Source organism: Podarcis cretensis (assembly GCF_951804945.1).
Source record: "Podarcis cretensis genome assembly, chromosome: 1".
In the NCBI taxonomy this organism is placed as follows: domain Eukaryota; kingdom Metazoa; phylum Chordata; class Lepidosauria; order Squamata; family Lacertidae; genus Podarcis; species Podarcis cretensis.
In genome coordinates this window covers 86,614,880-86,638,390 of record NC_137170.1, presented here as the reverse complement: position 1 = coordinate 86,638,390, position 23,511 = coordinate 86,614,880, and the positions used below count along the sequence as shown (strand labels likewise).

At 41.7% G+C, this 23,511-nt stretch overlaps 1 protein-coding gene across 8 annotated transcripts in view; it reads right to left on the bottom strand.

Moving 5' to 3' along the window:
* AGBL2 (AGBL carboxypeptidase 2) overlaps positions 1–22,875 on the bottom strand; it is a 31,076-nt gene extending 8,201 nt beyond the window's left edge. The window contains exons 1-15 of one of the 8 annotated variants that reach the window (XM_079991847.1): positions 22,249–22,875; positions 21,515–21,578; positions 20,734–20,859; positions 20,410–20,592; positions 19,188–19,295; positions 18,588–18,738; positions 14,630–15,409; positions 13,133–13,292; positions 12,185–12,311; positions 11,576–11,676; positions 10,972–11,102; positions 10,206–10,272; positions 7,870–7,989; positions 2,595–2,783; positions 921–1,037 (exon numbers count right to left, since the gene is read on the bottom strand). In XM_079991847.1, the coding sequence (XP_079847973.1) occupies positions 921–1,037; positions 2,595–2,783; positions 7,870–7,989; positions 10,206–10,272; positions 10,972–11,102; positions 11,576–11,676; positions 12,185–12,311; positions 13,133–13,292; positions 14,630–15,409; positions 18,588–18,738; positions 19,188–19,295; positions 20,410–20,592; positions 20,734–20,859; positions 21,515–21,578; positions 22,249–22,275 (2,451 nt within the window). In that variant the 5' untranslated portion in view covers positions 22,276–22,875. The remainder of the gene's footprint in view (positions 1–920; positions 1,038–2,594; positions 2,784–7,869; positions 7,990–10,205; positions 10,273–10,971; positions 11,103–11,575; positions 11,677–12,184; positions 12,312–13,132; positions 13,293–14,629; positions 15,410–18,587; positions 18,739–19,187; positions 19,296–20,409; positions 20,593–20,733; positions 20,860–21,514; positions 21,579–22,248) is intronic. The other 7 variants (XM_079991851.1, XM_079991848.1, XM_079991849.1 and 4 more) reach the window with 7 other exon arrangements.
* Between the last annotated feature and the right edge of the window lie 636 nt (positions 22,876–23,511).

Here is a 23,511-nt window from a genome sequence, read left to right as displayed (position 1 = left end):
CAGTGTTGTGTAAGTTGACACTGTCCTTTTCTGCAACATTCTCCCTGTCCTTATAAAGTTTGGTGACTGTTAAGGAAGAGGGGAGTGCCTGTGGCGAGATGTAGAGAAGAAGAGGGAGGGAGGGATGTTGGAGGTAGGAGAGGGAAACACAGACACTTTCAAGGTTATTTTAAATCCCTTCTTATAGAGCACACACACATCTTGGCACACACGCCATAAAGCTACTTTGCTATTTTCTTGCATTTCTCAAGCCCTCTGTGTAAAACTAAGGAACTGTTACTTAGTGAAGCTGAGAGGAGGATTTTTGTTGGGGGGAAGATTTTAAGAAGATAAACAGTTTTGCTGTTGTTTTATTTCGGGAAGATAATGGGCTGCAAGTTAAAGCTGCCAGCTCCCCTGAATGTTCCTAAGAAGGAAAGAGAGAGATAATGAAGGAAGATATGAGCTATAAGTTAATGAAAGGACAGCTCCCCTGTCTCTCCTGAACGTTTCTCAAGTCACTCCAGAGTGCCACGGCACACTGGTTGAAAACCAAAGCCCTATATTAAATTCTTGTTATAGCTCTCTAAATGTATGGTCGCCAAATAACCACTGAAATGGTCCACCACTCACATGTTATTTTAGTAATTAAGATAAAACGTTATGCGTAGTGTGGCAATGTTTTGTGCAGCCACCTACAACATATGCACTCAAAAGGGAACAAGTTTATGCTTCAACACTATATCCAATCTAACATTTCCTTAAAGTATTTTTCAAATATTTATTTCAAGCACATTCCTTTATTATTCATATCATGGGTCAGTCTCCAAGATGAATTGTGTAATGCAGTTCTTTAGTGTACTAATACACTTATAAATTTCATCTGAAAGGCACTGAGCATACGGTGAATTGTAACAGAAAATTAGATTCCACAAACCAACCTGACACACACAGAGTACTTGATTCATTTGCTTGTTCTTCTGTTCTGAACTGTTGTCTCTCCATGATCTCTTGGAAAGGCTATGATTTTTTTCAACACTTGGAGAAATTGTGCTTTCCTAAAGGAATTTAATAGAGAGATGGTATCTTGGCTCACTCTGAAATCACAGTGAAAGGATTCAATGGGATGCTGTCCAAGGTCTCTTAACAGAGACTCCTTATTCCACTCAAACAGGAAAAGCAGAGGAGAGTCGAGAAATTCAGAGGAGGAAACGGTCACACAGAGAGAGTCTCATTCAGCACAAGATACTTCACACATGGTTGAAGGTTGAATAGTCTCTGCAGTTACAGAAGTGAACATTTATCAATTTAATATTGTACATATAGGCAAATATGTATGCCTGCCATCTGATCAATATAATAAACATGAGTTCTGGAACATCATGCATTCTAAATCAATTCAAATAGTTGGATATGGGTGGTCTATTGATATAATGTGCCTTGACAATTAGAGTTCTTCAAACACAATCCTTGCTAATGGTCTTAAAATGCAAAATAATGAAAATGTCCTTTCACCAATATCTTTTTTATAAAGTCATTTCATTGATTAAAGGTAAAGGTAAAGGTACCCCTGCCCGTACGGGCCAGTCTTGACAGACTCTGGGGTTGTGCGCCCATCTCACTTAAGAGGCCAGGGGCCAGCGCTGTCCGGAGACACTTCCGGGTCACGTGGCCAGCGTGACATCGCTGCTCTGGCGAGCCAGAGCCGCACACGGAAACGCCGTTTACCTTCCCGCTGGTAAGCGGTCCCTATTTATCTACTTGCACCCGGAGGTGCTTTCGAACTGCTAGGTTGGCAGGCGCTGGGACCGAGCAGCGGGAGCGCACCCCGCCGCAGGGATTCGAACCGCCGACCTTTCAATCGGCAAGCCCTAGGCGCTGAGGCTTTAACCCACAGCGCCACCTGCGTCACCTGATTACTCATCCATTAATCAGATCAGGATGACCAACCAGCAGTTGGTAAAGAACATCGGCATGGTTTTGTCTGGGCCTCACAACCTGCTACTAATGCTAACAGATTTGGAGTACAGGACAGGGTGACACAATGGTGAAAGTTCATTGGCTTCCTCTTTCACAAACAGAGATACAATAAAAGAAGTCAGTTATCTAATGCCATTGATGCTATTGCAGCAAGAAGCTAGTACCCTCCACTTTTTGCCCCCTCAGTGGAACTTATTTGAATCCAGAAACTACTTGTAGGTCACATCCACTCAAAACAACTCTTTCACACCTGCAGCGAAGGTTTGCCCCTTCCCACCATCTGACAAGAAAGCCAAAGAAATTGATTTACACCTCTGGTCCCATCTCCCTGTGCCACTGGCAAATGCTAATGATCAAATTGTCTCTGTATATGTGATGGATCTCAGGCATGCCAAGCTGAGCTGGCTACAGAACAGGCTAATTGCCTTCCTATCTAATTACACCCTCCCACAATCTTCAGGAAATAAGTACGGTAGGTGCCTCTTTTTGCTGACCTACAATGTGCCATTTAGTTGCCTTGTTTCAGTAGCATATTTAGGGAGGGGTACAGGGGCCAGGCCACCCCAAGCGGTGCTTGGCTGGTGGGGTGGATGTGTGCTCCTTTCATCATTCTCCCTCGCTGCGCCTCCTCTCACCTGGCAACTAACTCTAGCCGCACTTTGCTGGCAGGATGGTGCCTGGTGCCCCGTAGCGATTCTGCTTCCCCTTTCCTTTGCAGATCCTCCTTCCCCTTTCCCCGTGAAGCAGAAGATGGGCTGCTGCCCAGTCTGGTTTTGCAACTGTGTGAGAGAGAAAACCTGGAGAGAGGAAGGGGTGGGGGAAGGCTTCCCTCCAAGCAAAGCTGGAGTAAGCAGTCATGTGCACACAACCCGGCCAACCCCCTTATTATTTTCCTCCCCTCAACGTCTCAGAGATCAATTAAAAGTGGTGAAGAGATCAGACTACCATCTCCTGTCCTTTTTGGAAACAGGGTCTTTTATCAGGATTAAACCATTTAAATGGCAAGGTTACAAGATAAGCACTTTGGAGTATTGCTTGCTTATAATGTGTGTGTGTTTGGATCTAGAGGGCAACCTACATGTTTATGCCATGTGAATACATAAAGAGGGCACTGTTGTATACAACCAGCTACAAAAGCAGAGTCTCATTTACACTGAAAATAAAATACCATTGACCATTGGATAAGCTGAGAAATGGTGACTGGCCCAAGGTCAGATGGTCAATTTGTGGCTGATTGAATATCTGAAATTACATCTCTCCAGTCCTACAGAACAATGCTAGCCCTGCCCTGAAGGATGATGAGAGTGGGAGATCCACTGTCAATTTGAATTCCTTCTGGTTCCTGAGGTAGGGTAGATGGTGGGAAGGGCTATTTTCTTGAGGTTTTGCTGCACCAAGCTGGAACAGTAGAGAAACACAAATTGGATCTCTAAGCTTAGTGTGCCTATGTAAGATCCAATGGATCCTTTGGTTGCCCAGTTCAGCCTCTACTGGGCCCCATTCTGGGACTCTTAATGTGGTCTGTTGCTGGTCTTGAGTGGAAGTCAGGCATCAGCTGCACTAAAGCTGATGGTGGAGAGGAGTCAGCACTTCATCTTAACCCACCACTCCTGCATCATAAGGGACCGCCCCACAGGCTGCCAGGCTCTGTAGCTGATGGAGGTGGGGCTCCCAGATGATGAACAGTGAGAGAGGCAGCAAACTCAGTGACTGCCCTGGGCAGCAAAAGCCCTAGCTATACCACTGCCTTGTTTTACATTCTTTCTGCATTGTCTTTTAAGAAAATGCATGTCTTTGATTTTATCATTTGTGTATGATATATTCTTAATTTAAAATATTTATTGCCTGCCCTTCATCAATTCTTATAAAAGGACAGGCTGCAACAGAAAACAAACTATAATAACCATATCAATAAAACAATGAACAAACTCATAAAAATGCACAGAGGTAGCCAAACAAACAAACAAACAAACAAAGCAGAGAAAGACATTAAAACAAAACAAAAAATTAAAATGCCTGAGCAAACAAATACATCTTAGCTTGGTGCCAAAATGATACGAGTATCAGTGCATATCATACTTATGAACAGTGTGAAAGCGTGTGAATGAAGGCACACACAACACAAACATGGGAACAGTGCCCCATATATATATTGACACCCTAGTGTAGACACAACTATAAATGGAACACTTTGTGAAAGAATACTCCTGTTTTTTGTTTGACTTATGTATTTATTTTATTTGGTGTATCTAGTTGAACATATGAACCTTCTTAAACTGAGTCAGGCCTGTTTACTCTGATTGGCAGCAACATTTCCTGGTCTCAGGCAGATCTTTTTTTCAGCCTTGCTATGAGATTATTTTTCTGAAAATAATCAGGGATTAAATATGGAACTCTTCACATCCAAAGTAGATTGTAGTGAATTTCAGTCTACAAAATGCAATTATCCCCCATGCTTTTCTGTAGGGAGGGGGGATTATGACAGAATCTTAGGGTCATATCCAACTGTGTCACTCCTGCTGATGGAAAGCTCTTTGATTCAGTGGCTACTTCTGTCAATGGAATGAGGATAGAACCAATTTGTGCTGATTCCACCTTCTTCCTGCAGACCCCTACATGCCTCCAAAATCTGTTCCAGTGGTTTGGATGACCCTTTCAAACACTATGTGCAAGTGGCATGGGTACTGTAGTGAAGGAATTGACAAAAATCCCCCCCTAACTTGGCTAAAGCAAGCCTCCAATGGATTAAATAATCTTCTGTTATTATAAGATATACCATTGAATGCAACCTTTAGGTATGCATTGGATGGCGTTGCTATATGTGCAACTAAACTATCTCCTGTCAAGGAAAAGAGTAGGCAGCCACTTATTGACAGTTGAAGAAAAACAGCATACCCACTAACCATTTTGAAATATGGCAACCCTTGCTACTATTATCATTACTACCACTACTAATGAATCACAATCTAGTTAATTAGACCACAGCATATAAGAAATGTTAACAGCTGTGTGCTGGACAGTTGGATGTTAAGGAACTATAATTAACCTGCAAGGGTATAGTGGATAGTGCCCATAATGATGACAAGGAACAACTACCTTCATCCCCACTCTGCTTTGTAATCTTTAAAATTTTATAATTGTGGAGTTTAAAAAAAAATTAGGTGTAAGGTCTCCTACTGTACCCTTTAGGTACAGATCATTCATATGACCCCTTAAAAAGAAAAATAATTATGTGTCAGACACTAACAAGGCTACCTGCTTCCTCATAGCAATCCTGTGCCATTAACAAACTTTTGTATTTCGTACAGTTGAACTTTAAAAAATGGGGGGAGGCACAGATGCTCTCTGGGGTCACCTTGCCCGAGGTGCTTTACACTAAGGAAGGACATTCCAGAATAACTCAGCACTGCAGTGGAAAAGCAGTGGTGTTCCTAAAATGCTAGGTAGTGGGTGCCACTGGCTGCTGCACAGTAGACAGCAGGAGGGTAGCTGGAAGCTGGGCAGGCTGGTGGCAGCAGGCAAAATGGTGGTGGGTGGGTGGCCAGGCCAGAGGGAGCATGTAGATTCTCTACTCCCAATCCTCCTCCTGAGATAAAGGGCTCAGTGTGGCTAATAGGTGGGCTGCCTTAGAAGTCACGAACAAATTATAACAAAACAGTGATTGTTTCTGCAGAATACTGAGGCCCTGTCCATATATTTTGCTACCTGAGGCAGAGCAGTAAATGGTGCCTCTGCCACATTCAGGGTGCTCTCACACACCTCTCATTCATAAACAGAGAGAGATTAGCCATCACTCCTACACACTGCTTAATTTCCAACATTATCTATTGTCCTGCCCCCATATTCTCTCACAAACACTAGAAGGTTAACAAAAAAAGATAAAGGGCCCCTGGATGGTTAACTCCAGTCAAAGGCAACTATGGGGTTGCAGCGTTCATCTCGCTTTCAAGTCGAGGGAGCTGGCATTTATCCACAGACAGCTTTCCAGGTCATGTGGCCAGCATGACTAAACTGCTTCTGGCGCAATGGAACACCATGATGGAAACCAGAGTGCATGGAAACACCGTTTTCCTTTCTGCCACAGCGTTACTTATTTATCTACTTGCACTGGCATGCTTTCAAACTGCTAGGTTGGCAGGAGCTGGAACTGAGCAACAGGAGCTCACCCTGTGATGAGGATTCAAACAGCTGACCTCCTAATCAGCAAGCCCAAGAGGCTCAGTGGTACCCCTCTACAGCTGGGTTATGCATGCCCCATTGTTGACAGATACAATGTGAAAGAGATAGAGCATGGCATATTCATTGTCATACCCACACTCACTGACTTATGTTTACCACTGCCAAAGTTCTTCATGGTATTGTTTGACAACAGCAGCTCTCTCACTCTTGCTCTCTATTATTCCTCATACACTAAATTTTCCAGAGGGGGAGTCTTGTGGCACCTTCAAGACTGCATCTGATGAAGCTGACTATGATCTATGAAAGCTCTACTCTGGTGCACAACAAGATTGAAGCTGGTCTGTAGGAACTGGCTGAGTGTGTGATTATATATAGTCTGCTATTGGGATAGCACAGCTATGAAACATCATTGTCTGAATTCTGGCACCCACTCGTCCTCTCTTTCCCTTCTTCCCTTTCACATGTCAGAAGTTTTCTTATTTGGACAATGTTGCAAGGTCAATGGCTTCAAGAAGAGAAGGAGTACGGGTAGGAAAGAAGAAGTGGTGTAAGGAATAAGAAAGAAGCGTTCTCTCTCAGTCTCCTTCTGCCACTAGGTCAGACTGGTGTAGGTAGGTGTATAGGCATGGGAACACACACTTCCCTCCACTGCTGCTATGGACTTGCACAAAACACAGCAATAAACCTGCTCATTCACTCTCCCTTCTGCTGCTCAGTTGAACTAGCACGCTCTACCTGGAGAAGTGAATTGCAGGAAAACCAAAGGCACAGAAAGAGGCAGGATGCTGCCAGCACCTCCACTTTTTTCTCACTGGCACTCCCTCCCAGCCAGCAGAAAGTGGGAAAGGAGTGTGGAGACTTAATGTTCAAAGCAGGAAGCAAGCTGGCTGTAGAGCCAAAAAGTGACAGAGTGAGGTAGCTGGCTGAACAGCCAGATTTGGGGGCATGTAGGACCTCAAAAATCTTCCACTCTAAAAAGTGCACCTCCCAAACCACTACATGTCTTGCCCAGGCTAGTTAGTGCAGTCATGTCAATGATGAAGGACTGAGGAAGATGAGAAGCTTCTGCTTGTCTTTCTAACAACGAAGCTCTACTAAGTTATGTCAGTAGACAGTATCAGACAGCCAACCCAACAAGCACTGGCAACCCCTGTTGCCACCTGGCAGCCCAAGAAAGCCAGACCTTTCCATGAGACAATGAGTGACCCACCTAGATTTCTCAATAAATAGCAGCACTGACCAGGCTTGCTGCAGGACAGTAGTGTGGTAAGTGACCAGTCAGTCAGTAGAGGCCTGGCTATGGCCAGTAACAGAGGAGTAGGAGGAGTGGCACCAAACTTAAAAGACGTATGGAGGCAGTGCACCATCAATTTACTGTGTAGGACAATAAACAAAAAATGAGGATGATGTGAGTAAAACTGGGGAGGTAAGAGTAATCACTTGTGGGGATGGGGTGGGACTGTGAGGGGGGAGAAAAGGGACTGATCTGTCACCCATGGCCTGAGGCTTCAGGCAAGTGTCTCATTCAGCCCCATAAAAGTGTCAGTCATGAGAATAACCTAGACCACTTCAACAATGCAAGAATTAAAAAAAAAAAAAAGCAACACTCACTAGACAGAAAACTAGTGAAATATCCAAACAGTTGAACTGCATTCCATTGGGAAACATTTCTAGCTGGCTGTCCTCCTCCAGCAAAGGCACTTATCTGGTCTGTTTTAATTTGCCTCTTACCAGGATATCTTTCTTATGTTTTGGTGTTTGACTCAGAGTAAGTTTCTGATGCAACTCATTCCTTTCCTTCCTTGTTCTGAGTTGTTTCTTTTTCTTCTTTTTCTTCTTCTCATTAAAATCCTTCAGAGAATAAAAACATAACAACACAATTGTGAAAGTGTTCCCAATTACCACCTAAATGCAGTCAAACAATGGTTTTGTTTGCATGCTAAACTAAACTAAACAAGCATAAAGATTCCGAGAGGAGATTTCAGCAACTTTGCTTCTCCCTAGTCATTCTGCTGATCTGCAATCCTGAGCTAAGCCATGGCTTGGCATAACATTTTGCCAAATCCAGGCTTGTGGTTTAGTCCTCTCCAGTGAAAATAAGGGCATCCCATTCCATAATGATAATTTTACTATTTATACCTCACACATCTTACTGGGTTGCCCCAGCCTCTCTGGGCTGCTTCCAACATATATAAAAACATAGTAAACATTAAACATTAAACAACCTTCCCTATACAGGATTGCCTTCAGACGGTTGGGGGATCAGATAACTCCATACCCTCCAACATTTCTCCACTGAAAATAGGGACATCCTAAGGAAAAGTGGGACATTCTGGGATCAAATCAGAACCCAGGATGGTTTCTCTAAATCAGGGACGTCCCTGGAAAATAGGGCAATTGGAGAGTCTGCTAATCACAAGCTGCAACTGATTGTCTTATGGCTTGTCTGAGAGAGCTAAGGCATGAGCCTGGGTTCAGACAGCATGCTAAACCAAATTGTAGCTTAGCACAGCAGCAGAATGACCAGGGAGCAGCAAAGTAGCCATGGTTTCCCCTCAAACAGCTTGTACACCTGCATGTTCATGCTAAACTATGGTATGGTTTAGTGTGAAGAAGAAGAAGAGTTTGGATTTGATATGCCGCCTTTCACTCCCCTTCAGGAGTCTCAAAGCGGCTAACATTCTCCTTTCCCTTCCTCCCCCACAACAAACACTCTGTGAGGTGAGTGGGGCTGAGAGACTTCAAAGAAGTGTGACTGGCCCAAGGTCACCCAGCAGCTGCATGTGGAGGAGCGGAGACGCGAACCCGGGTCCCCAGATTACAAGACTACCGCTCTTAACCACTACACCACACTGGCCACACTTGACATGCAAACCAGGCCTTAAAGTCCATTTCTATTTCCTTCAGCGACCGAAGTATTCCTAGATTCCAAATAAATAATAATTTAGAAATTATTGAGATTGCTCTGTGGCATTTAGGCTGTAATCTTGTGCACACTTACATTTGAGTAAGTTCTGTTGAACACAGTTGTATTTACTTCTGAGTCAATAAGCATAGGAAATATGCTTATCTCTCAGTGTTTGTTGTATTTTTCTGCTCAGTTCTTAAGTCCCACCCACAGTATAATTCTTGTTCTTGTTCTTTTTCACAGCATAGTCCTAATAAGTTACCTATCCAGGCTTCAATAGCAACCAGTAGCATAGTTTTCTTAGGACTTGTACAAATTGTCATCTTCCAAAAGACAGAAGTGCCTGCTTTACTTATTTGTTGCAGGCAGTCCAGCTATCTTCATTCAAAATATAAATTTTGTGGCTGCATTTTCCCAGCACTAAAACCACACTACATTATTGGCAGGAAAATGCAATTCTCCTTCCAGTTCATGCATGTTTTACTCTAGCAACTGCTATGTGGAAACAGGTCTCAAAGGCATCTCACAGAAAACAACTGACAAAATCAACTCAACTATGGGGTGTGTGTAGATTTTTAAAATATTTAGAGACTGAGCACTCCTTGCTATATCACTGAAGAACTAGGATATTAATTGTGTCCTTTAAACAGAAAAAGGCAAATGGAAAGCACCTCCTTCTCTTGCAGAAATGCCTAGCCTTTTAAGGCATGTTTAAAAGAACTTGCTGAAATGTGTTTTCCAAAAACAGCCAGTGTGACTATACAATGTAGAATTTCAATTGCTAGTATCAAAACAAGCTTAGTATTGAAAAAAAACATCTTTGCATAGATTACAATACCACTAGCATACTTTTCATTGACAATAAATTAGTACAAAAAGCATGAGGAAAATAAACTATAGAAAACAGATACAGCAACAAAATAAAAAAGCCTCATCAATCAATTTTTTCCATTTTTCATTAAATCCTTTGAAATATGTGCATTTTTTCTTTCCAGTAACAGAATGCACATCTCCTGTAATGGTCTCTTTCTGAGCCACTAACATCAATAGCAACCCAATCTGTAGTAAGGTTAGTGTCCCCATTACATTACAAGGGACCAGGATATTGAAGTTTTTATATTTTTCCAGGTAGATTTGTTCACCAAAAAATAACTCTCACCTTCTCATCCATGTTGAGCAAATGTGCAGGGGGGCCATCTGACTGGGAACTGTCTGAGCCACTTGTGCTAATTAAAGGAAAAGGAAACCATTGGTGTGATGCAGGGCAACATAACAACATAAGAAGGACCCCCAGGATTAGGCCAATGGCTCATCTAGTCCAATATTTTGTTTTCACAGTGGCTGAACAGTGGCTGGAAAACATGCAAGCAGGATTCAAGCACAATAGCACTTTTTCCTCCTGTGGTTTCCAGCAACTGCTATTCTGCCTCCTGTGCAATATATGTGAAATAGAGATGATCCAGTTGACATTGTGTACTTAGAATTTGAAAAAGCTTTTCATAAAATCCTAGACCAATGTTTCCTGGGTAAACTTAGCAGGCATGGAATAAGAGGAGAGATCCTCTTGTGAGTCAGTAATTAGTTAAGAAACAGGAAGCAGAGAGTAGGAATCATTACTGGAACAGATGGTAAGCTAACTGGCCTGTAATATCCCAAATCATCTCTGATCCTTTTTAAAAAAACTGGTATTACATCTGATCCTTGGGTATGGGGACTGATCTTAGGGACAAATTACATATTTTTTAAGAAGATTAGCAATTTCACATTTAAGTTCTTTAAGAACTTTTTAGTGTATGCCATTTGGACTGGGTGATATGTCAGGTTTTAATTTGTCAATAAAGCCTGGAACGTCACCTGTTGTCAGCACTATTTCCTTGTCATTTCTCTAAGGTTCGAGTCAGTAAAAGCTTGCAGACTTGAGTTACCTGGATTCAACATCTGATAGAGAGATGTCACTCCAAGTACCATCTATGTTTTGTACATGGCCCAGCTCTGAGAGCTTTCTCTGGATTTTTTGCTTCAGTAGTTCCTTAAGTTCAGATAGGCATTGCTGAAACTAAGAGAAAGGGTAGAAAGCATGGACGAACTGCTGATTAAAAACTTACATAATGCAGTTTTTTGGTTAGCAAATATCTCATCTGAGCAGAATTGAAGCACTCAGGGTTGAATAGATTTGCTAACCATTTCAAGGTTTTTTTAAACCACTTTCGGGGGGTTTTCTTACAATCAAGCAGTATATAAATTTATGAAATAAATAATAACTACTTGAAGATTTTTGCACATCTCAGATATATGAGCAGCTGAGAGGAAACTAGGAGCTTTGCTAAATGCATGTCTCAGATTTGTATCCGACCATGCTTCCATTACAAATCCAAATATCTCTGGCTTTCGATAGACACCTTTTCAAAATGTGAAAAGTAAAAAAGGCAGTATCAGAGGCTGGTCTCAGAAAAACAGGAAATAGTTAAAGACACTGGCTGGTCCATCATTGTCCTTTGACCCTGCTTAGCAGTAACAGGAAACTCTTACCTTAGAACGGTCAGGGTCACAAAAGTCCAATAAGGTGTCACAGACATGGTAGCCCAGAGATTTGAGATCCTCATAGGTAAAATGAGAGTTATTATTATTGCCTGAGAAAGACAAACAGACAAACAGACAAGTAGTTCTTCAGTCTTTAGCAAATTACACTCCAGTACACAACATCCAGCATGGAAAGATTATATGCTGAATGTCTTTTAAAACTATTAAATACATTGATGATTGAAACAGAGGTTATAACTTAACCTCTTTCTTTTCTTTCTTCCTACCTTTCTATCCAGTGTTATGACAAGCCAGAAATTACAGAGCATGATAATGGAAAAATAGATGTGATGGAGGTGATAATGGATCAGCTGAGGGGAAAGGCTCTCTGTGCCTCTGTGTGTATTCTGCATGCATGTGCATGTATGTGTCCTGTGGTTGCAATAATGTGGGGCAGCTACACTCACAGCTGCTATGTGATCCCTGGAAGTGAATGTCGCCCCCCCCCCCCCAGTCAGTCACTCCTTTGCTACATCCCACTACTGTACTGCGGTATACCACCAGCTTTTCATTGACAGATAATGTCTGCTTTGGTCTTGGACAAAAATGTACACTTACCCAGAGTTGTCCCACTGAATGTAGATTCCATAGTATAGCTATTCACTATCCCCATTCGCCACATCACAACCCGTCCTGTTCCTTCTTTGCACTTTTGGACTTGAAACTTACAGCTGTTGAAAGAAAACTAAACATCCAGATTGGTAAAATTAGATTGTATTTTAAGAACTAATTTATTATCTCTCTTTAGAACATAAGACAAGCCCTGGTGGATCAACCAAGGGCCCGCAGTGGCCAAGCAGACACCTCTTGAAATACTAAAACATCTTCTCTATTTACATTACTATATAGGACCATTCTTAGTATTTTAAAAATTCCTGTATATTCAACATATATTATTTCCCAGTCAATTCCTAAATTATCATCACCCAAGCCCATTTTATGTATACATTAACTAATCTGGACATCTAATGTTAGTCATTGAACAGACAAACTAACATCCAACTAAAGTCCATTGATTTTAGTGAGTCTATTCTGAGTATGACTTAGCTGGATATCACCCAATGTTTTAGTAATCTCATATTGGAACCAAATGAAGAGTTTGTTTGAAATTATATTTTAGCTCAAAGCAGGAAAAAACAACCTAGATTCAATATGCATCATCTGCTGTCATATCACTTCAAGTGTGGAATGACTGAATCTAAAAAATATAAGCCAGAATGTTTACTTCAGCTAAGTGATGAAAAATCTGGGCATTATAATGTAAATTGTTAGGAAGATAAAAGTATCTTTCTATCATGATAAGAGTAGTAGGCCAGATATAATAGCCAGCTTTAAGGTAATTTATAGACACTCTCATTAAAAAACCCAGGAGATAAGGAAATGTGGAGACATGCTTTACTCAGAACTGAGTGAAGAAACTGAAACAGAAAAACACATTGCAACAAAAGGTAATTTCCAACACATAATTCATAATGAACTAAGATCTTCCTATAAACTATACCCCACCTTGTCAGGAATATTCTTGCTTAACATAAGAGGAAAGATTCGTTCATGGAATAATCGCTCTTGTGCATATTTGCTGTTACAGCCATACATGAATATATTATTCTTCCGGCTGTGTCCATGGAAGTCACAGTACAACAGAACTTCACGATCCTCAAGGACCCTTGCAAAGAAATCAAACCCAATTAAACATATAAATGGCTAGCTGGCACACTAATAACCATACTGCACACTAATAACCATACTGTTCTATTTCTTTCCCACCGATGTGGAAGAATTAAGTAGTTGGAACAAGTTCTAGAAGCATTCCTGAATGAATGAAATCCCTTAAGCTAGGCCTCTATTCGATGCTTCATTATTTAAGGTAAAAAGGCAACCTGATCCTATGTTCCCAGTTAATGCTGTATTAATGTAGTTGCAATACCATGGAGTTGCAACAACTAAGCAGAAAGCACAGTAACAGCTGTAGGAACAAAAGAAACCACAGCAACACTGGCAGACATTCCCACAGCTTTCTGGGTAACTCTATCACCATTCATCAGTCACAATGTTGCCCACCAGTGCCATTCACACATTAGCCATGCATGAAAAGCACCAAACAGCATGTGGTACTGGCACAAATGGCAAAATAACATCATTTCCCTTCATTTCCCCACCCATCTTTCCATATGTGAATATTATATCCTCTTGTGCAAACTGTATGTGCTATGACATTCTTTCCTCCTCCAACAGCAGAAAGCTGTGTCCTACACACAGGAGGTACTCAGCCCCATACACAGGTAAACTCTCTTTTGGCAAAGGCCAGGCACTGCACTGCAGCCATTGCCACTGGTGGCATGAGGATCACAGATACATAAGGAAGATCAGCCACTGCATCCACAGAGCTCCCATGGGACCCCCCAAGAGAAAAGGGGTAAATATAATCACAGTTACTGCAGTCTCCGCCTCTCTCCCATGTTCAGGGAGAAGGGACAGAAGCATGAACACTACTGTGCAGGTTTAGAGACCATGTGCTTCAATCTGATTATTGCTCTCCTTAGTTATAATGGAAGTATAGGAATGCTCTGTTGTGACTATAGTTGCATACACTACACAAAACTGCCATGGAAATTGTCTATGGACAGATCTCTGTTCATGCACAGCATTCCCCCTCATGTTCACAGTAACTATCTTTTTTTGTTTCCCAGGAAAGACAAGTATTCAATTTTTAAAGTAGTCTCAAGAACTATTTCTTTTCCTTCCTGATCTGCATTTGCAAACATTCCCAAATCAAGAGCAACAAACCATGATAAAACAATAAAAACAGATTAAAACACAATTCCAGTGCAGACTCTTAAACCAATGTACATAATCTTTTCAATTTGAAAAATATATATAGATTACTAAAAATGCACATTTAGTCACAAAGGCTCTATAATGGTTTCCTTTGAATGGTTCTGAATTTCACCCACTCTGCTCCCAGGTATTGAGATCCAGTTCATAAAATGGTTTGTCACACACCTTTTGATCATGGCTCGAGTGTGCCAAATGCAAGGAAAGGATTCCTTCAGTACTGTTCTGTAGTTCCTGTTCAAGTCCCTTCCTGCCAGTGAGCAGCGGTAATTTCCAACAATTACTCCATCTGGGTTTAGCATGGGCACAACCTTGAATATGAAGAGATCCCGAAGGAGTCGAGCATCAGGGGAATCACTTAAGATGAAATCAAGGAAGCCTCTCATCACCCACGAACTGTTTGTTTCCCCAGGATGAACTCTGGCACTTAGTACAATAGCTTTCTTTGCAGCAGCAGCAATGGCACTTTTGGATGCATTGGTAATAGTGAGGAGGTAGACTGTGTTCCCAGCTAGACTGCGGCATAGAGGGCGAAGTTTGCAATACTGAGAACAGAGTGGATTATTTACTAAAGTCATGAGGTAGTGCTGCAGATCTGTATAGGTGTAAGGATAGAAGTGAGCAAAATAACATGTATCATGGCTATGTGGAAAACGAAATGTCCAGGTGAGGCAATATAGGGTCTGACCATCTTCTGTGTTATATTTATAATATTTAATGTTACTGCCCTCTCTCCTCCAGCCAATACCATGAGACTCGGCATCCTTTTCAGAGTACAGGAGAGGCTTCATCCCTACACTGTAGAGACTCTTGGCTTTCATCAGATTAACAATAGTGAAGCGATAGGTGACATCCTTTCTAGTATTTTGTACTCTGAAATAGTACCATTGCGTGTACTTGCTGGTATAAAGATCTGTCCGCAATGTGAGTTCATATTCATACTTGCCTCTGAAATGCAGTAATCAAGAAAAAATGCATAAGAAGCCATCAGAAACTTTCCAGTCTATGGAGGGAAATGTTACATATCATCAAAATTCTACAGCCTAAGGGTGATTTCAGGCTATCACTATTTTCAGGTGGGATTCAATAACATACAAGAAAAATTCAGGTTGCACAATTACAATTGATTGGGTGGTCTTGAGCAACAAACCCACTTCCTCATGACTGGACTTTTTGTAATAAGGAAAGTGACAGGAAAATACACTGGAAAACATGAGATAACACTTCCTTGATGCAATATTGTATAACCTCAATCAAAAATTGTATAACAATCAAATCAGGATGAATGCTCACTAAATAGCCAACAGCATCTAGCCTCCCTGCAAACAGATTGGGATAACTGCTCAATAAATAGAGCATCTGAAAGTCCCCTTACTTCACTTAATTTAATTGAATTGAATCAACTGGGTTGGTGTGGTTATAGCTATTGGCCAACAATTCCTTAGGGAAATGAAGTAATGATTGCTTGCTAATAACCCTGAATAGTTGGTTGATAGGAGATACAGAAAGCAAAGAAGCCCTGTTGATCTATGAGAAGAATTCCAAAATGCACATTAGCTTCCTTAGAACCAACAAAATAATGAGGAACTTTTGAGTTCTACAGAAGCTTCATCAGGCTGAATGGAAGTTAAGCAAAATGGAAGTAGAGAGAGAGAGAGAAGAAAAACACTTGGCTTGATGTTGAAGCCCCAATGTCTGCATTCAGATCTAAATTAGACATGAATTTTGGCATATAGTTTTTCAAAAAAAATTAAATAGCTACTAGTGTTCAAGGGTCAGGTGGGGACTAAGGCATGGATTTAAGCCCAAGCCATTGTGTGTACACATATTAATAATTGCCTTAACTTCATGAGCTGATTGCTTTGACAATGAATTAGGCATTAGCTAATAACCATGAATGGACAAGATTGGAATAGAACCCCACACTTTGAGCTTAAATCGGTTTAGAGTTGGTGTGAAAACTGCTGAACTGAAAGCTCAACAGAAAAATTGCATGCAGTTGGGAAAGTGGCTGCTCTATCAAAACTACAAAGAACTGATAAGCTAAGTGCAGTATATATTTTAAATATTATTTCAAATAATTTCAAACAAGCTCACTGGTGAGGAAATGCTTACCTAATAATTTGATGCTGTTTAGCAAATTCTGTTAATATTAAATATCCTCAGAACACAGCATGCGTAATATGTTTCTTATTCAGCTTCAACATTTATTTTATTGATTATTTGGAACATAAGATGCTGCCTTACACTGAGTCACGCCATTGGTCCATTTTGTTCAGCAATAATAATAATAATAATAATTTATTATTTATACCCCGCCCATCTGGCTGGGCCTCCCCAGCCACTCTGGGCGGCTTCCATAGAAACCAAAAATACAGTAAAATATCACACGTTAAAAACTTCCCTGAACAGGGCTGCCTTAAGATGTCTTCTGAATGTCAGGTAGTTGTTTATCGCTTTGACATCAGCTGGAAGGGCGTTCCACAGGGCGGGCGCCACTACCGAGAAGGCCCTCTGCCTGGTTCCCTGTAGCTTTGCTTCTCGCAATGAGGGAACCGCCAGAAGGCCCTCGGCGCTGGACCTCAGCGTCCGGGCAGAATGATGGGGGTGGATACGCTCCTTCAGGTATACTGGACCGAGGCCGTTTAGGGCTTTAAAGGTCAGCACCAACACTTTGAATTGTGCTCGGAAACGTACTGGGAGCCAATGTAGGTCTTTATTTGCTTGAAGTGGCTCTCTAGGGCAGAGCTTCCCAAGCTTTCCATGTTGGTGCCACACTTTTTAGACAGGCATCAATTCATGACACAGTTTTACTAGCAAACCAGAGGTTAAACTAACCCCTTCCCAGCCCTGGGAGGAGTGCAACACACCTACACACAGCAGCCGACACACTAATGTGTCAGGACACATAGTTTGAAAATCTCTGTTCTAGGGTTTCATGTAGACATTTTCATACACACACATTTTCAAAGCACTGGAAACCTCACCAAACTAGCATTCATACTTTAGTGATGTTGAGCATAAGATAAAATGCCAAATTCACAAAGGACATTTCAGAGGAGACTTTGCTGTAACAGAATTATACAAGAATTTATTGTGGCAACTTAAAGACTACCAGAAATTTTATGCCACAAAAAATCTGTTAGTCTTTAAGGTACCATAAGACTTTTTAGGGAGTATTGAGGGAGCTGGTCAAGTTGCCCACATATGTCCACAGAACTGCAATAATTAAAGGTATTTGGAATAATGTAACATAATAAATACAAGCTATCCATAATATATTCAATAAATTTCTGGTCATAAGATACCCATAATATATTCAATAAATTTCTGGTCATAAGATATTCAAAAACTGTTTGACCTGTTTAGGATTGAATCAGATGGATGAGCAGCACTTGAAGATCTAGGCATGTATGATGGGCACGCTAGTACTTAAAGAAAGTCTCAAAAAGTGATATACCAATGCAAGATCATAGAAAAAGCTAAAGAGAACTGTCAGTTGATGACCCAGACCCAGGGTGGGGAATCTTTTCAGCCTAAGAGTAGGCATGTCTAGAGGCAAAAATAGGCAAAACAAAAAATATGACTCTTACCTTTGTACAATACAGTGGTACCTTGGTTCTCAAACCTAATCCATTCCAGAAGTCTGTTCAACTCCTGAAACAGTTCAAAAACTAAGGTGCGGCTTCCGATTGGCTGCAGGAGCTTCCTGCACTCAAGCTGCATAGGACATTCAGCTTCCACAAAACGTTCGCTAACCGGAACACTTACTTCTGGGTTTGTGGGGTTTGGGAGCTGATTTGTTTGACAACTAAACCATTCGAGAACCAAGGTACCACTGTATGCTGCATTCCACCTGTAGAAAAGTTTCTACACCCCCTCCCCATCTCTCTCCAGCCAAGCAAGCAAGACAAATAATCAGAGTCCAAGGAGACAGTTCAAACAAAAGCACTAGAGGAGGAAGCAGTGAAGAACCAGTGAGGGGTGGGGCTGAGGAAGAGTGCCAGGGCCAGTAAGAGTCCTGGAGGGCTGTATGTGGCCCCAGGTTTGAGGTTCCACACCCATTATAACCATAATATTAAAAGGTTTTTCCCTCTTTTAGTTCCAGATAGTTCCTCTTACTCACACCCTGACGGCTTTCTGGAGATTCCCACTCTCAAAGCGTGATTCAAACAACAGCGTGGTGTCTTCTGGATCTCTTAAGCTGACTGCAGCTGATTTGATGGGCTCTTTCGACCCTCCAACTCGGGAACCAGTGAAACAGGTACCCTTGGTTGCTGCAGAAGAGGAAGCATAGCTATCACTGACTTAGCATTGTAGTTTTCTCTCAATTAGCAGGTATGTGTGCCAATTATGCAAAACCAATTAGTCCTGAGCAACCATGAACAAATAGCACTGAAAACTGGCTGCAAATAAAAAGATGACTTCAATTTGGCTTCCATTACTATTTTCTAAGAACAGGGCAAAGAACTAAAGATGCTGTACTTTCACAGGTGCTTTCCCCCATAATGGCTACCAATGGAGCTGTTAGAAACTTTACAAATTTGAGGCAGCTACTATTTTTAGGATTCAATTGTTCACTATTTATAATAATTTCAGGCTGTTTAAAAAATCAGACTTCCGAGTTTACATTTTTCATGCCTGCATTCTTGTTTACTGGAACGGACACTATATGGAATGTACTATATTTTATTACAGTTTATTGTCAGTGTATATATGCAAATACCTGAATCTATGACATAGACAACAGTTCCACGATCCTCTCCCATTACTTCTGGAGCCATTTCATTTTCTGTTGGCTGATAGAAAGGTTCAGGTTCAGGGGGAACCCACTCTAACAAAATACACAATGACATTTATTTCCATTGTGGCCTTATTTGTACTTTTAGAAGAAAAAAAATAAGACATTAAATAAGAATTGATGTATTTCCCCTCAATCTCTAGTTCTATGACAAGGAAAACAAATAAGTAGGAAGAACGGAATGCAAATAAAATTACTTAATTACTTAAACTGAAAACTATATGTGCTGTAACATGAATTAGAGTAGTGATAGGGAAACTTTGGCCTACAAGCCAAATTAGGTCCAGCACTGGTCCTAATTTGGTCTTTGTGGTCTGTCACCTGATGCCATGGTAAATCATGGGATTAACAGATGGGTGGCCCTGCCCATCTATTAAAGTAGCCATGGGAGATGTCAGGATTTGGCCCACCGGCTGGATCAAGTTCTCCAGCCCTGGGACTCTGGAGAAAGGAAAGCACACAACATAAAAGCCAAATCAATGAAGGTTCTAAGAGATCGGACTCTTGGGGCTTATTTTATAAACATTTTCATTAGAGACCATAGTAATGATTTGCTGATAATGCCAAGTTATGAGTCACAGCTAACACATAGATTTTCCCCCACAATATTAATTTTATGACCTCATTAACTCATCTTATTAAATAAAAAGTGAGTGACAGTCAATATTAAACTTACACTCCGCCATCTGGTGACAAACACTGAAATGGCAGTGTATTTGGCTTCACAAATATACTGATACCACTATTCACACATTATATTTTACATATTTTCCTAACATAAGTATTGATTTCTTTGCTATAACAAGGGAATGTGAGAAATGGTCTTAATTAAATCCTGCCACCATAATGGTTATTTAATCCACAATACATTTATAACAACAAATTTGGGAATCTCATCTCCATAGAGTCAACTGAAATAATGGTTTATTTGTTTTAGTCTGGAAGAACTATGAAAAGTGATTGAGTATTATTCACATTTTTTATAACTGCCCAGGAGAATCTTAAATTTACATTGTTCATTTTGGAGTGGGTTATCTGGATTTGTGCAAATGAAAAAGTATTCAGTCACAGTCCTTGTATAGCCATAAAACTTTAGAGCAAAACATTATCAACCATGTAAAACATTGATTTCAATCCAAGAAATTACCAATGTGGTGGATATAATCCTTGATCACTTCACATTCTACTGGCCAGAGTGGAGCCAACAGTGAATCATTGGGAACAGAAAAAAGATTCCGAGGTTCTCTCAAGCGCGGAATACCAGGCCCCTCTGGATGGTCAAACATAAGTTGGTTGCTTTTAAGAAGTGCAGTCTCCATCATAAGTGAACCTGAAAAGGGAAAAGAAATAATACAAAAGAAATTTATTTACAGATACCCAGGAGCCTTGCAGCTATGAGGCCACAATCATACATTTCATTCACAGCAAATCAATCAATATATTTCTCATATCAGGCTTACAGCTTACTTACAGAATGAGTTCTTGTTTGAATTATTTTCTGCTCTACTTTTCTTGTGGAAGTTACCCGGCTTTGACACAGGGCAAGAACTCTTCCAGCTTTCAAGAGGCAAATTGGGGCTCTGAGGAACATTTTCATCTGGGGGAAAAAATTCTACTATTAATGTGAAAAACTAGCCCAAACTAATATAGGCAAAATCAATTTATTTCTGAGCTTATCGTTATTGTAGTGAGCTACTATACTGGCATGAAAAACCCACTGAATAAAAATTTAAAACTAACATTATAGTACTAGGGCTACTTTTTATATGCCAGCAGCATAGCTTGTATGCATAGCTATCAGTGTCATCCAAATAATGAGGGACTATGTCAGTCTACAGTGCAATCCTATACATGTCTACTCAGAAATAGGTCTCACTGAATTCACTGAAGCCTTACAGAGATCTAACATAACAGATATTAGGCAGACAAATAAATTAAGATATTGCATACACATATTCTGAAGTAAATTCCACTAAAGTCAACAAGTGTTGCTTCAGGCTAGTTAGAACTTGGGTATAAGGGGGAAATTACAATGAGGGGTCTTTTGGCACCTTAAGAACTATTCATTTATTACATTTCTATGCTATACTTCCTCTCAAAGGAGTCCAGGGCAGCAAACAGCAAAACAATTAAAAACATTTAGAAATGTCTGAAAATGTTTTATAATCAGTTACAGAGCCTGATAATGGTAGATAAAATAAAACAAACCGATCTGTATGGGACCCAATCCCAGACTGGGATCAGATTCTTACCTTTGAAATAGCCATAGTATTGAAGATGCTGGTGTATGAACCTTTCATATGGCTCTTTAAACTGCTAAGGAAGGGAAAATGAGGAATGAGCACAATGAGCCTCATTTACCAAAACCACTGCATCCATTGCTATTTATTTACTACATTTACATCCCACCTTTCCTCCAAGGAGCTCGAGGCAGCACACATGGTTCTCACCTCTCCCATTTTATCCTCACAACCTTTGAGGTTTAGGCTGAGAAAGTGCCTGGCCCAAGGTCACTCAGCAAGTTGCATGGCTGAGTTGGGATTCGAACCCTGATCTCACAGGTCCTAGTCCGACACTCTCTAACCACTAAGCTACCCTGTAAGTTACAATGCTGAGATAAAGAATAAATTCTCTGAGTGCGCAGTATCTCAAAACGAACCAGACACGACAGTGGCGTAGCGTGGGTTGTCAGCACCCGGGGCAAGGCAAGTAATTTGCGCCCCCTAACCCGTGGATTTGCGCCCCCTAACCCGTGGATTTGCGCCCCCTAACCCTAACCCCCAGATGTTGCGCCCGGTGCGGCCGGCCCCCCTGCACCCCCCACGCTACGCCACTGAGACACGATCAAAGCGTATCATTCTAATCTCCGCTGAAGAGATCTGAAAGGTTTTCTAGCATCCCACCAATACTTAAAACCAGTTGAGAACCAGGAGGTGACTGACCCCCATCCAGCCCCGTACATTTTTGGACTGACTTTTGTACTGACCTCAGATGCTGGATCTGCCGGACACATGTCATTCAGCACAACAGCACAACTATCTGCCTCCTGCAGAGAAGCGGAGAAAAGGCGTTAATAAGAAAAGAAAGCCTATATGAAGTAGCCTCGTCTTCCACTTGGCAAGAACAGCAAAGGCTGATTATTCTGCCAGTCTCCACCCATGAGATTCCCCGCGAAGTCGGTGTGGCGTTGTGTGTGTGTGAGAGAGAAGGTTAATTTTGACAAAGGGACGGGGATATTACTGTATGGATAAATGATAGATACGGAAGAAGAGGCTTCAAAGCAGGCTTTTAAAAAGGTGACCTGCGCTTCCTCTGACTAAGGCCAAAAGAAAGTTATTCTACCTCAAGCGCCTGGCAACACTTTCTGCCGACCCATACGAAGCTGAAAGGCTTCTATGGCGACACTGCTTTGGTCACTCACAACAAAACGCCCGCAGACGCACACGGGACCGGCGCGCGCGCCTGCTTTTCATAACCGTCGACGGGAGGTCGCTCGCTCGCTCGCGGGCTTAGCCAATAACATTCGCCCAATCTCGGGACGGGGGGCAGGGAGTGGCAGGACTTGCTGCCTACCAGATATGTGACTCTCGTGCCCGCCCCTCAGTGCTCTCAGGAGCGCTCCCCCCGCCCCGGCCGCCTTCTTCCCCTCTTCAGTCTTAGCTACCACTACTCAGAGGAGTGGGGGGGCAGAGTATCCTAGTTACCAGCCACGCCAGAACTAGGCAGGATGGGGGTGGGACTAGCCGTTCATTGGTCCGTCAGTGCGGAGTGGCAGCGGTACAAGCCATTGCTTGAACTAGGATAGCTTCTCGCCTGGTGGGGTTTGGGGCTTTTTTCGTGCAGGTGGGGAGGGACCTCTTGCTTCTGTCCGATCATTGTCGTTTCACAGTCTTATGTCTCAGTCCGGGGTAGGCTGGGGCCATTTTGGGGGGTGGGGGGGGGCATCTGTTTGTCTCGAGACACAATGGAGCAGGTGTGGCAACTTGAGTACCTGAGACGTCCAGATATAGAGCAGTATATTAATGCGCTGGATTATGGAGAAAGCTAGAGAGTTCCAGAAAGACATTTACTTCTGCTTCATTGACTATGCAAAAGCCTTTGACTGTGTCGACCATGGCAAACTATGGCAAGTTCTTAAAGAAATGGGAGTGCCTGATCACCTCATCTGTCTCCTGAGAAATCTCTATGTGGGACAAGAAGCTACAGTTAGAACTGGATATGGAACAACTGACTGGTTCAAAATTGGGAA